Source organism: Stegastes partitus, unplaced genomic scaffold (assembly GCF_000690725.1).
Source record: "Stegastes partitus isolate 25-593 unplaced genomic scaffold, Stegastes_partitus-1.0.2 Scaffold11, whole genome shotgun sequence".
NCBI lineage: Eukaryota > Metazoa > Chordata > Actinopteri > Pomacentridae > Stegastes > Stegastes partitus.
Genome location: NW_007577742.1, coordinates 679468 through 691890, shown reverse-complemented (window position 1 = coordinate 691890; position 12423 = coordinate 679468). Strand labels below are relative to the sequence as shown.

General features: G+C 39.7%; 1 protein-coding gene across 1 annotated transcript; it reads left to right on the top strand.

Moving 5' to 3' along the window:
* The first annotated feature begins 1893 nt into the window (after positions 1–1893).
* LOC103361423 (WW domain-binding protein 1) lies at positions 1894–8589 on the top strand. Its single transcript, XM_008287502.1, has 5 exons — positions 1894–1926; positions 4884–5031; positions 6326–6487; positions 7472–7923; positions 8347–8589. Exons 1-5 carry the CDS (start codon positions 1909–1911, stop codon positions 8587–8589), a joined length of 1023 nt encoding a protein of 340 aa, XP_008285724.1. The 5' UTR covers positions 1894–1908.
* The last annotated feature ends 3834 nt before the right edge of the window (positions 8590–12423 follow it).

Sequence of the window (12423 nt, the reverse complement as noted above, 5' to 3'; positions counted from 1 at the left end):
CGTGTTCTTGGTCACGCAGCTCTGTTTGAAACCAGAAAACTTGAGTTATTCATTTCCTCTGCATGCTGCAGTGCTGGTTGCTTGTTTGAAGCCTGTGTGTCCTTGATTCGATGTTGCTCTTTCACCAGTGTTGTTCTGTGTGCTGCTAATGAACCTGTGGATGCATCAGGTGGTTATGAGGTGTATGCTACACACTACTGCACAGTTGTGTATGATTACTACAGTAAAGGATATTAAATATGAGTGTGTCTTTGCTAACTAAGCTTCTGTTGTCACTCGTTCAGCGTGTTAAAGTTAGCAGCTTTATGAAATTTAGATCCCTTATATTGGGTACTTTGTGAACAGACAGTAGTTCTGATTCTGATTCTGGTAAATAGCGCCTGCAATGGCATGTGTTGTGCACACACACACACACACACACACACACACACGCACACACACACTGCAGTCTAGAGCCAACATTGTTCCCCATGCTGACCACATAACCAGAAGCCATTTGTTAACAAAAGAGGTCTCATTTACATGGCTGCAGGTTTGCTGAGCCCCCAGTGTCTTCACATTGTTTTTACAGCGGCCCCACAACCAGCACACACGCTGACATTTTTCGATTTTACTGCATGCAGCAGGCCTGCGTGACATTTACAGGGGCATCAGTGACACCCATGAAATTTTGGCTAAATGAACATATAGTACTAAATTCCACTGCAGATCATCTTCAGACACAAATCATATATATATGATCAGGTAATGGTGTAAAATATAATCATCCCAAATCTGTCTAAATTTTACAAATCTTTTAAATTGGCCAGGTGTTTTGAGAATGCTGTCAGTTGATAACTTACTTGCTGATTGGGTTATCTATCAATCAAAAATGCCAAACATTCATTGATTTCACCTTCTTAAATGTTGGATTTGTAGTTTTTTGGAAGAATGAATTGAACTGCTGGTCAAACAAAACAGGATATTTAAACATCTCTTCCTGGACTTTTAGAATATGTGTTGAATGTTTTTCTTTGTAGCATTTTACAGTATTAACTTGTTATATCGTCAGCGGACTATGCAGTACTAAAAATAATTGGTGGTTACAATCTGTGATATATATATACCTTTTTTTTTTTTTTTTTAAATATTTATCACAATGTCAGACATGCTCATTTTGCAGGCATGAGTGTATTTGACAGAAACGAGGAAGAGAGCACAGAGAGAGAGGTGTTTGGTAATTGGTGCCTTCTGCCTGCTGCTACTTCTTCCAGCTGAGGAGAAATAGGTTTTGTTAAAAAGGCGCTGACCTTCCCATCTCCTTGAAGATCCAGGAGCGTGGCAGCCAGCGGCTTCTGACTGGAAAATGGGCCCTTAGTGGCCTCTTTGTTATGCTTGATTATTATAATAATAAGTGCACGGCAGATCTGTTGCTTGTTCTCGCCGTCCACGTCATGGCATTCATCTCTGCTGCTCCGTCCTAACTGTTGTCTCTCTCTGTTTTTTTGTCAGATGACTATGTCCCTGCATGGGTTGGATGCAACCGAAGATGCTACGGTAGGGGAGCTCAACCTTTAACCACAACTAACCATTTTGCACCGCTGGATAATATAAAACACTGTCCACGTTGGTAGAAAGCCTTAAAGCCATTTTCTCAGTGGTTGCTATGGCAATGCATACTTATTTGTTAGCACTTCTGAGTCTCATGTGTGGTAACTATGTACACAATAGATTTAGCAACATCTTCTCGCTGCATTATTATTGCGCTTCATAGTTTTGCTTCTGAGCTCGTCTTGACCCTTCTCCCAAAGCAGTGAAATGTAATGGCTTTTTATGATGTGTCAAATATTTAATGTGTGGGCTTTAGTTCTTCACTCTCTCACAGAGTTTTTTCTTTTCTCATTTTAGGTGCCTGTGAAGGAGATTGACATGAGTACAATTAATAAGGTGGGAGATTTTATTTTCAGACCTAATCTTAAACCTGTAGCTGCCGTCAAACATGCCGTCATCTGACAAAATAATCTTAAAGCGTCGGTAACCAATGTTTTTCTGTTCACAACGGGTTAAATGTGCGGCATGTAATATGAAAACGGTTGCGAGGAATTCATAGAAAATGATGACTCTCGGAGCTCTAGAGTGCCGCCATTTCTGTCGTTTTGGTCTGTTAAACTATTGCTGCTGTGCGCTTTGAGTCACAGGTGTTTCTATAGTTTGTGTTTGGCCCACGAGATTGAGTCACTGCAGTTTGGTGTTCTATTTTAGCTGCTTGATATTTTGGGTACAGGCAGAGTTACTCCATATTTTAGTGACATTTGTTCATGCTGGTTTAGCTGAATTTTTTTTTTTCTTACTATTTCTCAGTTCGACACTAATGAAATACAAAGTGTGTCTTTTTGGACTTTTTTTTTCCTTTATTTGCTTTGTGGGTGTTATAACATCCTGGTGATTTTCTAACGTGCAGTGCTCTGGCTGTTTGCTGCTGTCACATAGTGTTATCTCATATATGATATGTCGGTAGTAAACACTGTTGATGCCCTATGACTGAGCAACATCATGTGGGGTGTCAGGTCACTTTGGGCTTGGGGAGGGGGCAGCGCATTGTTTTGCCTGGGAGGTGCTGGCAAGTGGACCCCCAGCAATTATGAACGCACTGTTGACCAGTCAGTATCAGACCGACCGCTAGTCCCTGCTGCTAGCTCCACACCCATTGTCAATGCATGTTCCCGGCCCTTTTGTTCTGCTCTCCTGTTGGAGTGGCCAGTTACATGATGCTTTTTGTTTATATGTATCACGGCGTCCTCTTCATAACAACACAAGCCAGAAGCCCATCTGTGACGAATTTTAGATATTTGTCAGTTATGAGCTGCTGCACCTAAATGAAAAAGATGAATGCATCAATGCAACCAAGGTAGAGAGTTAATCAGGACGCCATACGCTCTAAAAGGATTTGAGCGACTTTCAGCTCATTCGTTTGGTTTTTCAGCCTCCTGCTTTACTGCTTGAGTTGGTTTAGTTTACCTAGTTGACATTCAGGCTCACATCAATCCTGCAGTAAACACCTTTTTTAGCACAAAGCTCTGAAAAAGTCTCCCAGAACCAAGCAGCAGGAAGACAGGTGCTACTAGCTATTGAACATACAGTGCCTGTAAAAGGTGTTCACCCCCTTGTGTTTCCATTTTATTGTCATTCAACATGAAACCATGGTCAATTTAATTTGAATTTATTGATGAGAATTTACAAAGAAGAGTCTTTCATGTCAAAATGAAAACCGATTTTTACAAAGTAATGCCAATTAGTTGTATATATAAAATGTAAAATAATTGATTGCTTAAATATTAAAGCGACTCACCTGATTTAACACAGATGCAGTTGATTGGTCTGATTGGTTGATGTGTCTCAAATCATTTGAGTATAAAGACACCAGTATCTGGAAGGTCCAGTCACTGTCTTTGAATCAGTACTCCTGACTGTCACTGTGAAAGAAAGAGATGACTGAAGTAGGCCACCACAACACAAATGATACCTCTGAAAGAGCTTCAACGTCTGAGATGGAAGAGAGTGTTGATTGGGTTTTTTAACAATCAAATCTTTATGTGAGCGTGTCAAAATATACATTACTGGAGTTCACCAGATGTCATGTGGGAGACTCTGAATTGAATAAAGGTTCTTTCAATATTGACTAGATGCTATGTTTGGTGGACACCAACCACTGCACATCATCACAAACGCGCCATCCCAACTGCGAAGCATGGCGGTGGTAGCATCATGATGTTGGATAGTCTTCGGCAGCAGGCCCTAGAAAGCTTGTAAAGGTAGAGTGTAAATTAAATATAGTAAAGTATAGGAAAATACTGGAGGAGAAGTTCATGCTGTCTGCAAGACAACTGTAACTTTGATGAAGATTTGTTTTCCAGCAACAGATTGACCCAAAGCATACAACGAAAGCGACACAGAAATGGTTCAAAGACAACCATGAATGTGACCTCAATCCAATACATAATTTGTAACTGGACTTGAAATGGGCTTTTGACTTAAGATCCTCATGTAACCTTACTGAGCTGAGGCAGTTTTGCAAAGAAGAGTGGGGTAAATGCAGATGTGCCAGATGTGTAATGTGACTGAGACCTATCCATGTAGGATCAAAGCTGTAATTGTGGCCAAAGCTGCATCTATTTAACACTAGCTTGAAGGATGTAAATACTTATGTAGTCATTTGTTTTACATTTTATAGTTTTAATTAATTGTGGAAATCAATTTTCACTTTGAAATAAAAACTTTTTATTTATTTATTTTTTTGTAAATTGCTCTTAAAAAGGCAAATTAAATTGATCATTATCCCATGTTAAAATAAAAGGGGGAAGCTAAAGTGCAAGATATTTCCCTCCAGATGATGGTGGAGACCAGAAGAATGAATACTGTATGCATTAAATGGATACTAATACAGCAAATTGGTGCAATTGTTGCTTTGCATTGGCTTGATGTATAAAAAAAAAGGAAAGATTTTCTAGTATGTCTGGCATAATGTATAGCCACACATTCCAGGGTGTTTGTGACTTGTTAGGCAAGGTGGCCAAACATTCAGATACGCTAGCTTTAAAATCCACCCACTAGTTTTTCCTGAAATTTTCAACTTTCTCTCATGTTCACCATTAGGAGGTACCTATATCTTATTGAGAAGGTTCAGTTGCGATCATGTGACTTTGAGTGAGTCGTGTACACGGGGAGCTCATGACCCCGTCTTGGTTAAAAGATTAGCATCAGTCTCTCCTGTTCTGTCCTCACCTTATGTTTTGATTAAATGCTGTGAAAAAATCTAGAAAGGGAAATCATAAAGAAGAAATGTTTAGTAATGTTGTTTTTTTTTTCACTGTTTTTACATTGCAATGTGGTATTTTTCCCACTAGGTGGTGAAACCTCACGGCAGTTCTGGTAGCCAGCCTGTAGTCAGTCCCAAGTACTGTCCTGGAGTAAACAACAGTCCAGGTTACCTGTGTGAAACAGGACACTGCTGCGGAGAGACGGGCTGCTGTACCTACTATTATGAACTCTGGTGTGAGTCACCTGACTGACTTCTTCTCCACTGTGTCACTGTGGACAGGACCATGAATCACTGACACATCAAGTGAAACATTTTCTTACATTACCTTTAAATATTTAGAACAGGTTGTAGAATTATTTTTGCCTTGTGATTGTTATTTTGACTGTATGTGTCCCACCAGAATCTGCAGACAACTCACTCTGTGTGAAAAGAATCTTAACAGGAAATTGAGTCAGGGAGACGGTCCAGATCATTTACACGCTACACGGTCAACCAGTTAGTTGTGAAATCTTCATCTCCCTCCACATCTCTGTTACTAAAATTGCTTTTTAGTAAGATGTAGTGTTTCTAGCTCATAGAACTATCATATGGTCAAAATTACATCTTTGTTAACCCTATTCAGGACCTTTGGGGTCTTTTGGACCCCAGACCATGTGGCTTAGTTGATAGGTATTGTTTTTTGTTTTTTTTTTGAAGATTCTTTTTTTAATATAATAAGAGGGACATTTGTCATGCATTTGGAACTCAACTTATCAGAGAATTTATTTCACATAGTATAAACGTCTATAGTAAATACCGACAGATATTTTGCACATTACTTTTACATTACTTTTGCACATGACCTTCTATGGATGGCAACATGGAAGTCCTGAATAGGTTTCATGTCTGAAGTGTTTAACTGCTTTTCTGGAAGCTTTTTACTATTTTTTTTTTTTTTTTTTACTAAGACCTACGTATGTCTGTGACATTGTAAATATGCCAACAGTTAGGCCTAGATTTAGATAAAGGTCGTATATAGGCAAAATTTGGGTTTTCTCATCTCCCTTTACAAATCTTTCTTTTCACCATTTTCATTGTTTGTTTTTTTGTTTGTTTTTTACAAAATAACCTTGAATTAAACACTGCCATGAATGAAGAACATTAGGAGATACCTAACAGCTGTTTTAGATCACAGGCTGCAATGCCATGTAGTTGAAGTTGGTCTAGTATTAAAAACAAACATCATGATATTTGAAACTTGAAGATTTTCATGGTCAGATCACTGCAGAACATTTATGGTTGAACAGCTCAAAACCATCATTCATGTTAGTGCATTCTCAGGGTGTGCTTTGGAAAATGAACAGCAGTAATGTGAAGCAAAAATCATTTGTATGAAATGGGATAAAACGTCCAAAACCCACTGATATTGTGTTTTTGTAACAGTTTGTGCTTCTGTGTAATCTGTGTAGGTCTGACAAGTAATTCAGACCAGAATGTTTGTTTCTTTTCATAACGATGAGCGCTGGCTTCGTTTCCTGTTTACTGCAGGGTTCTGGCTGTTGTGGACGGTGCTGATCCTGTTCAGCTGTTTCTGTGCTTACCGCCACCGCCGGGCCAAGCTGAGAATCCAACAGCAGCAGAGACAGAGAGAAATCAATCTGATCGCCTATAACGGAGCCTGCAACTACCCTTCCTCAATGCTGGACCTCAGTACGTTCATTTCAGTGCAGTTCTAAAACAGGTTAAATACTCTGAACTCCAAATGTTTCTGGATGGTTTTTGCTCTTGTCACATGTAACACGCATACATTTCTGCACCTGTGGCTAGAATTAGAGAGCGCTTATAAATGTCCTCTGTGCAATAGGACACAGTTAAAAGTTGAAGATAAAAAAAGATGTTAACTGTGTTAGAATATTTAATTTACATTAAAAAAAACAAAACAAAAAAAACAAACATGATGACTTAATATACTTATTTTTTAATGTCTGCTCTGTGTTAACACATCCTGCAGTTCAATCCAGTTCAGCTAAATAGTCCCTGAATTTTAGTGACTTGACTGACCGCTGAGTCAGCCAAAGCTTCTTGGTTCACTCAAGCAGTGCATTTTTTTTCTTTTTTGTTTGTTTGTTGTTGTTGTTTTGTGTGTGTGTGTGTGTGTGTGTGTGTGTGTGTGTGTGTGTGTGTGTGTTTGGCAAATTCTTAAATGAAACAAATTATATCAAAATATCACAATTTTAAGGTTATATTTGGTTAATTCAGGCTCTGATAAATGGTAGACTTTTGGCAACTTCTTTTAAAGACAGTATGCATTTCAAACTGTGTTTTGAGCTTTTTTCAAATTGTTTCTTTTTTCTTTTTAAATACTTACTGAAACAAATTTTCCAGACCTTGCACATGTCTTGCATATGTCTCCACTCTTGTTTTGTTTTAGTTTTTTACATTAACAACAATAATAGTGTTTGTATACTCTACATACAGTGCATTGCAACATTACAGCAGTTATTTTCACCTATTAGGACAGCATTGCTATTACACCAAACACAATAAAATTACATCAACAAAAATGTTTAATAATTAAACTCTGCTAAATATAACATGATCCAGTAAATCAATCATTAAAAATGAATTGCCAGCCTGATTGTAGTAAGCAACGTAGCAGAATCTGCATCTGAGTCAATGCTTCTTCTGTCGCAGGTTTTCTGGCTTCCTTCAAGTTGCCCTCCTACGAAGAGGTGGCTGCGCAGCCCAGCACTCCTCCGCCACCTTACAGCTCCGTCTTTGCTTTACAAGGAGCTACCACAGGGGGTCCCGGCTCCTCTTACCCCCATCATCACCACCACCGTCACCCCTGTCCTCCCTACCTGGGCCCCGGCCCAAGCGGCTTGACCTCCTCCCAGAGCTCCGACAACTACACCAGCTGCTCCTGTGAGTCATGCTCCCTCACCTCCCCGTCCAGCACCTCCTTCTCTGTGCAGGTGACAGACGAGACGTACGACAGCAGCCACATGTCCACGCCCAGTGAAGCAGGAGGCGACTTTGCCGTCATGCCGAGAGTCGGGGCTGGCTTCACGCCGACGTCCCCCCCACCTCCTCCATCGCAAGTTCCACCTGATGTGATACCTGCGGCCACTCCAGACGTCATACCAGTGCAGAGATGTTCCTCTAATAGCAGTGAAGGAGTCTCACCTCCAGCTCCGCCACTGTCTCTCCCTTTACACTCTCGTCCTTCACACTCTTCACGCCTTCCGCTCTCTCCTCTTGTCCTGTTATCTTTCATCCCTCCTGGTCAAGTGCATCCTCCTGTTTCCGCAGACCCTCTTGGAGCCGTGGGCACTCCGAAAGCACAGGAAGGAACCTCACCTTGTGATCCGGACCATCCCAGACCATCTCCCCCTAAACAGGCCCTATTCTCGCCAAACGTGGCTGTTTTCGTGCATCGCAGCAACAAAGAGGAGCAGAAAAAAGAAGAGGAAGAAGAGGAGGAAGAAGATGACGAGGAGGAGGATCATTTCCGGCATAGACGACTAACAGGTGACTCAGGCATCGAGGTGTGTCGCTGCCATGTGAAGAGAGAAGAACGGGAGGAAGAGGAGAGGCAGAAAGGCCACTTTAGTAAAGGAGGGAAAGAGGTTGTGAAGGAGGGGGAAAAAGCAGACATGTTGCATGACAGTGTGGACTGTTCCCACCGAACGAAGGCCGCCGTGCACTCGCCTGTCGTGGAGAACTGTGCGGAGCAGCGTGGCCACGTCTCATCGTCGTCCGCCGTCATCCACAAGAGCGGCGAGGCCATCGTCACTGTGGAGTCCTCGTAAGGTGACCAGATGGGAGGTGTTGTGAAACAAGAGGGAAAAGTGACATATTTATGCTCGACAGCTTACTTGTAGATCAAGACTAGTAGGTGAAAAGTAGAATCACTGAAGAAAAGTCTTGAGGATCCTTTTACTGTAGTGGTTGGAAGCAGAGGAACAGGATGAGTAATGGAGTTTTTTGGTGTCTCTGTATTTTGTTTGGAGAAATTCGAAGGGAACCCGACTCCTGAAAGTTTTCTTTTATTATTCATAGTTACTTTATTTGGTATGAGGTTTGGGAGATGGCATATTTTTTTCTACAAAATGCTAATTAATTAATTGTGCTTTCTCTTTTTTCAAAGCAGCTGCTTTGCAAATACCTGCATACATACTGAAACACATGCACTGCACACCAACCAAACCCACTTTTACTCCACTTAATCCTCTTTCCCCCTTTTCTGTGTGATGCAACATTGTTCTCAAAGTAGCATTTTAGCTCTTACACATAGAACGCCTTGCGTCGGTGGTTCCCAACCTGCAGGTAAGAACACATTTAGGGTGTGACAACACAAGTCATGAGAAGAAAAGTATGGTTCCACTTTTCAAAACTATAGGAAAAAGTAATCAGACTTTTCTATAATCTGAAAATGAAAATTCTGTTTTTATCTCTTTCGGCATTAAGAAATGATTCACATAGAACAAACTAAGAAGTGAGAATTAGTCCTTTCTAAAAAAAAAAAAAAAATCACAACTCGTTGACATGCAATGTGTGATGGGGCCACAAGAAAATATTATTTCAATTTAAGGGGGAATACCATAAAAAAAAACGGTTGGGAATCACTGCCTCACTTCACTCCTGTCATCCCAGTTTAATCAGCATCTAAAAAAACAAGACTGTTTATCATTAACTGAAGGTTCCTCAAACCAGATTGTGGAAAATTTCATTCTCAAAAGAGCAGCTCCAGTACAAGGGTGTTTGGATCCCCTTAAATAGTTTTACTTTCTAGATTTCTATCTTTTGAACTCAGTTTCACAAATGTTGAAATGTTGAAAAGTAATGGTTGTATTTTTGCTGCAGGGTTTTTCTTTCTTTCTTTGCTTTCACCAGCCTCCTTTCCTCCATTTATCAGTGGAAATAACGGCAAAACGCAACTGTTTGATTGATTCAGTGTGTCACTGTTAAATACATTGTGTCTTATTTTGCTTCCTTCGTGAAAAGGGGTGAAAAACGTTGATTGAAGCGTGTGGGTGGCAAAGCTTTACAATGGCATTATGGTAATACGTTGTTGTTTCATACTGTTATATGAATATACTGTATAATTACCTGACTGTTTGACTTTGGATTCAATGTGTTTCAACTTGTTCCTCGTTGCCATTTTTGCAAGGCAACGTGAATCTGACTCCTCCATGGACGGACTGTTGAGTTTTTACAAGGCAGACACTTTAAGCTTAATCTCGTCACTGATTATGAATGTAAAAGGTTATGCATTGCAACAACAAAAAATACACTTAAACTGTTTACAGAGAATTTTTATAGCATGATGCTTGACTGAAAAACCTCTGGGAAAGTGTCCGAAACTGCAGCAAGGCAATACAATCTGCCGGGTGTGGGCTTTGAGAAGACACTTTTGAAAAGAAGTGCCCATTGTGATGTCTGTCTGCGTTGAGTAATGCTTGTTAAAAATCAGAGGTGTAAAAAGTGTGACGTGAGGGTTCAAAGTCACAGAGCAGAATCTTTTTAGAATATTGCTCTGGCTTAACGTGTCGTCCCTTGGACTGGTTTTCTCTAAATGCATCCTGGTTGATCCTGGTTTTTTTTTTTTTTATGTGCACAGCGTCTGTCTCTAAAGTTTATTCTCTGCCTCCGTGGGCCCAGTGGTTCGATGCTCTGTGCATCCAAGGATTAAGTCGAGTTAGTTGGTCCTGGTCACAGTATGTCATAGGAATAGCACACATGTACTCTCTTGTAATTAATTGTCAGTACAAAATGTACTTGAGAATAGAACGAGTTTAGAAAGAGAACGTCTCTGATCACATTTTTTTGTACATGTTTGTCTTGCTGTAGTTGTTATGAGACAAGCGTCTCTGTAGTTTGCTGACTGGAGGCCACTTTGCTGTGTCCTCGCTGCAAAGCTGACTTAATTGTCTAATGCCTGAAGGCAAAGCTTTCAACTAATTTACAGTTCCGTGGACAGAAAACTTCACCACAGTTCGCTCTATTTGTCAAGGACAAAGATGTGTTAATTTGTACCTTCATATGTGAGTCTAGGGATTGCGAGGTTTGTGTTGCAGTTTGGTTTTGTTACGAAGGTCATTTTGCCGTCTGATCATCTCTGTTCAAAGCTCTTGTGCGGTGACTCACCAGTCTGTCTCAGAGCGCACTGATGCTCTGACGGACACATATCAACATAAAAGCCTTTTGGCAGCTGTACATTTTTTTAGGCTAAAGGCTGGACAGTCATTGTTTTCATTTTCATTAGTTTCAGCTACTGTATGATGTTGATCAAAGTATATGGTGCCTAGATGAAAACGGATTTTCTGTTAGGCTTTCTCTAGTTTATTACCAATATGTGAGTGTGCGTGTGTTTTCTTTAAATTGTGAATAGTTGTAAATTAAAATGTTTTCTAACAGTGCTTAGCAGTCTCTTTATAAAACATAGACAGTACATGTGAGACTTGCAAAAATAGTATTTAGCAATAGTATTCACACTTTTTTCCTTATTCTAGTTGATGCTGGTTGATAGGAAACAAACTGTTGTGAAAAAAGACATTTACCTCTTTGTTACTGATCCATGAGCTGTGCTGGGCAGAGGCCCTTGATTGTAAAAACACAGCATTTTAAATGCCTTTGGCTTAAGGTTTCTCCCAAGTGCAAACTCAGATTATCCGGTTTCACGTTAGCCCCAGTTTGTGTCTTGTGTATTAATATTACCTCTGATTCACAGAGATAAGCATCGATGTTTGTGACAGAACAATACCTGCAGATCTTTAAAAAAAAAAAAAACCTGGATATTTGCTGAAGAAATTCACAGATTTGTCAAAGACTTTTCCTTTCTTTCCATCTGGATAAAAATAAACCTCCACTGTGTGATATAAAAGATTTGTGAACCATTTCCTGAGTTGCAAACTGATTCCACGTAAAGTTTAACAATACATGCATGAACTAATCATTGAAAACATATGCATTGTAATATTTTTCAATATATTATTTTCTCCTGTACAAAATAAGACATATATTTGACCTTTGGTACTCAAGATGTGCAACATCTTATGTATGAAGAGTCTGTAGTGACTTAACTGTACATTTCTTTATTTTAGGTTTGTATTGGAGGATAGACCTCGTAGGATGCATCATCTTGTTTTCAAGTTGCAAAGCAAAGTTTGAAAAATGGCGGAGAAATGTAGAACTTGTATCTTTCGGTGGCAGTTCATGTTGGTAGCTTCAGAAATTTTTAGGAGGAAAACAATGTGACGTGTGATTTGGGCGAATTACAAACTATGTTGCATTTTATTTTGTACTGTACTTACTACAGTGAATTTGGACTCTCAGTGCGTATAATATCTAAAACAACAACAACAAAACAACAGATATAATCTGACATACAAATGATTAACAAAGAACAGTTGTTTTAGTTTAATGTGCTTACCTTTGCCTTCTAACTAATATGCAAAATGAGTTACTCCAGTTTAGCAGCACGGGCACATGTATATTATACACAACTTGTTTTGAGAGTATTTCTCATATTCTTTATTTAGACACGGAGGTCAGAAAACCTGATCTTCTCATTTATTTTCCTTGCTCTGGGCTATTTGCTGTTGTGTTTATAAATGTATGAGCAGAATTCTGGATCTGGCCTT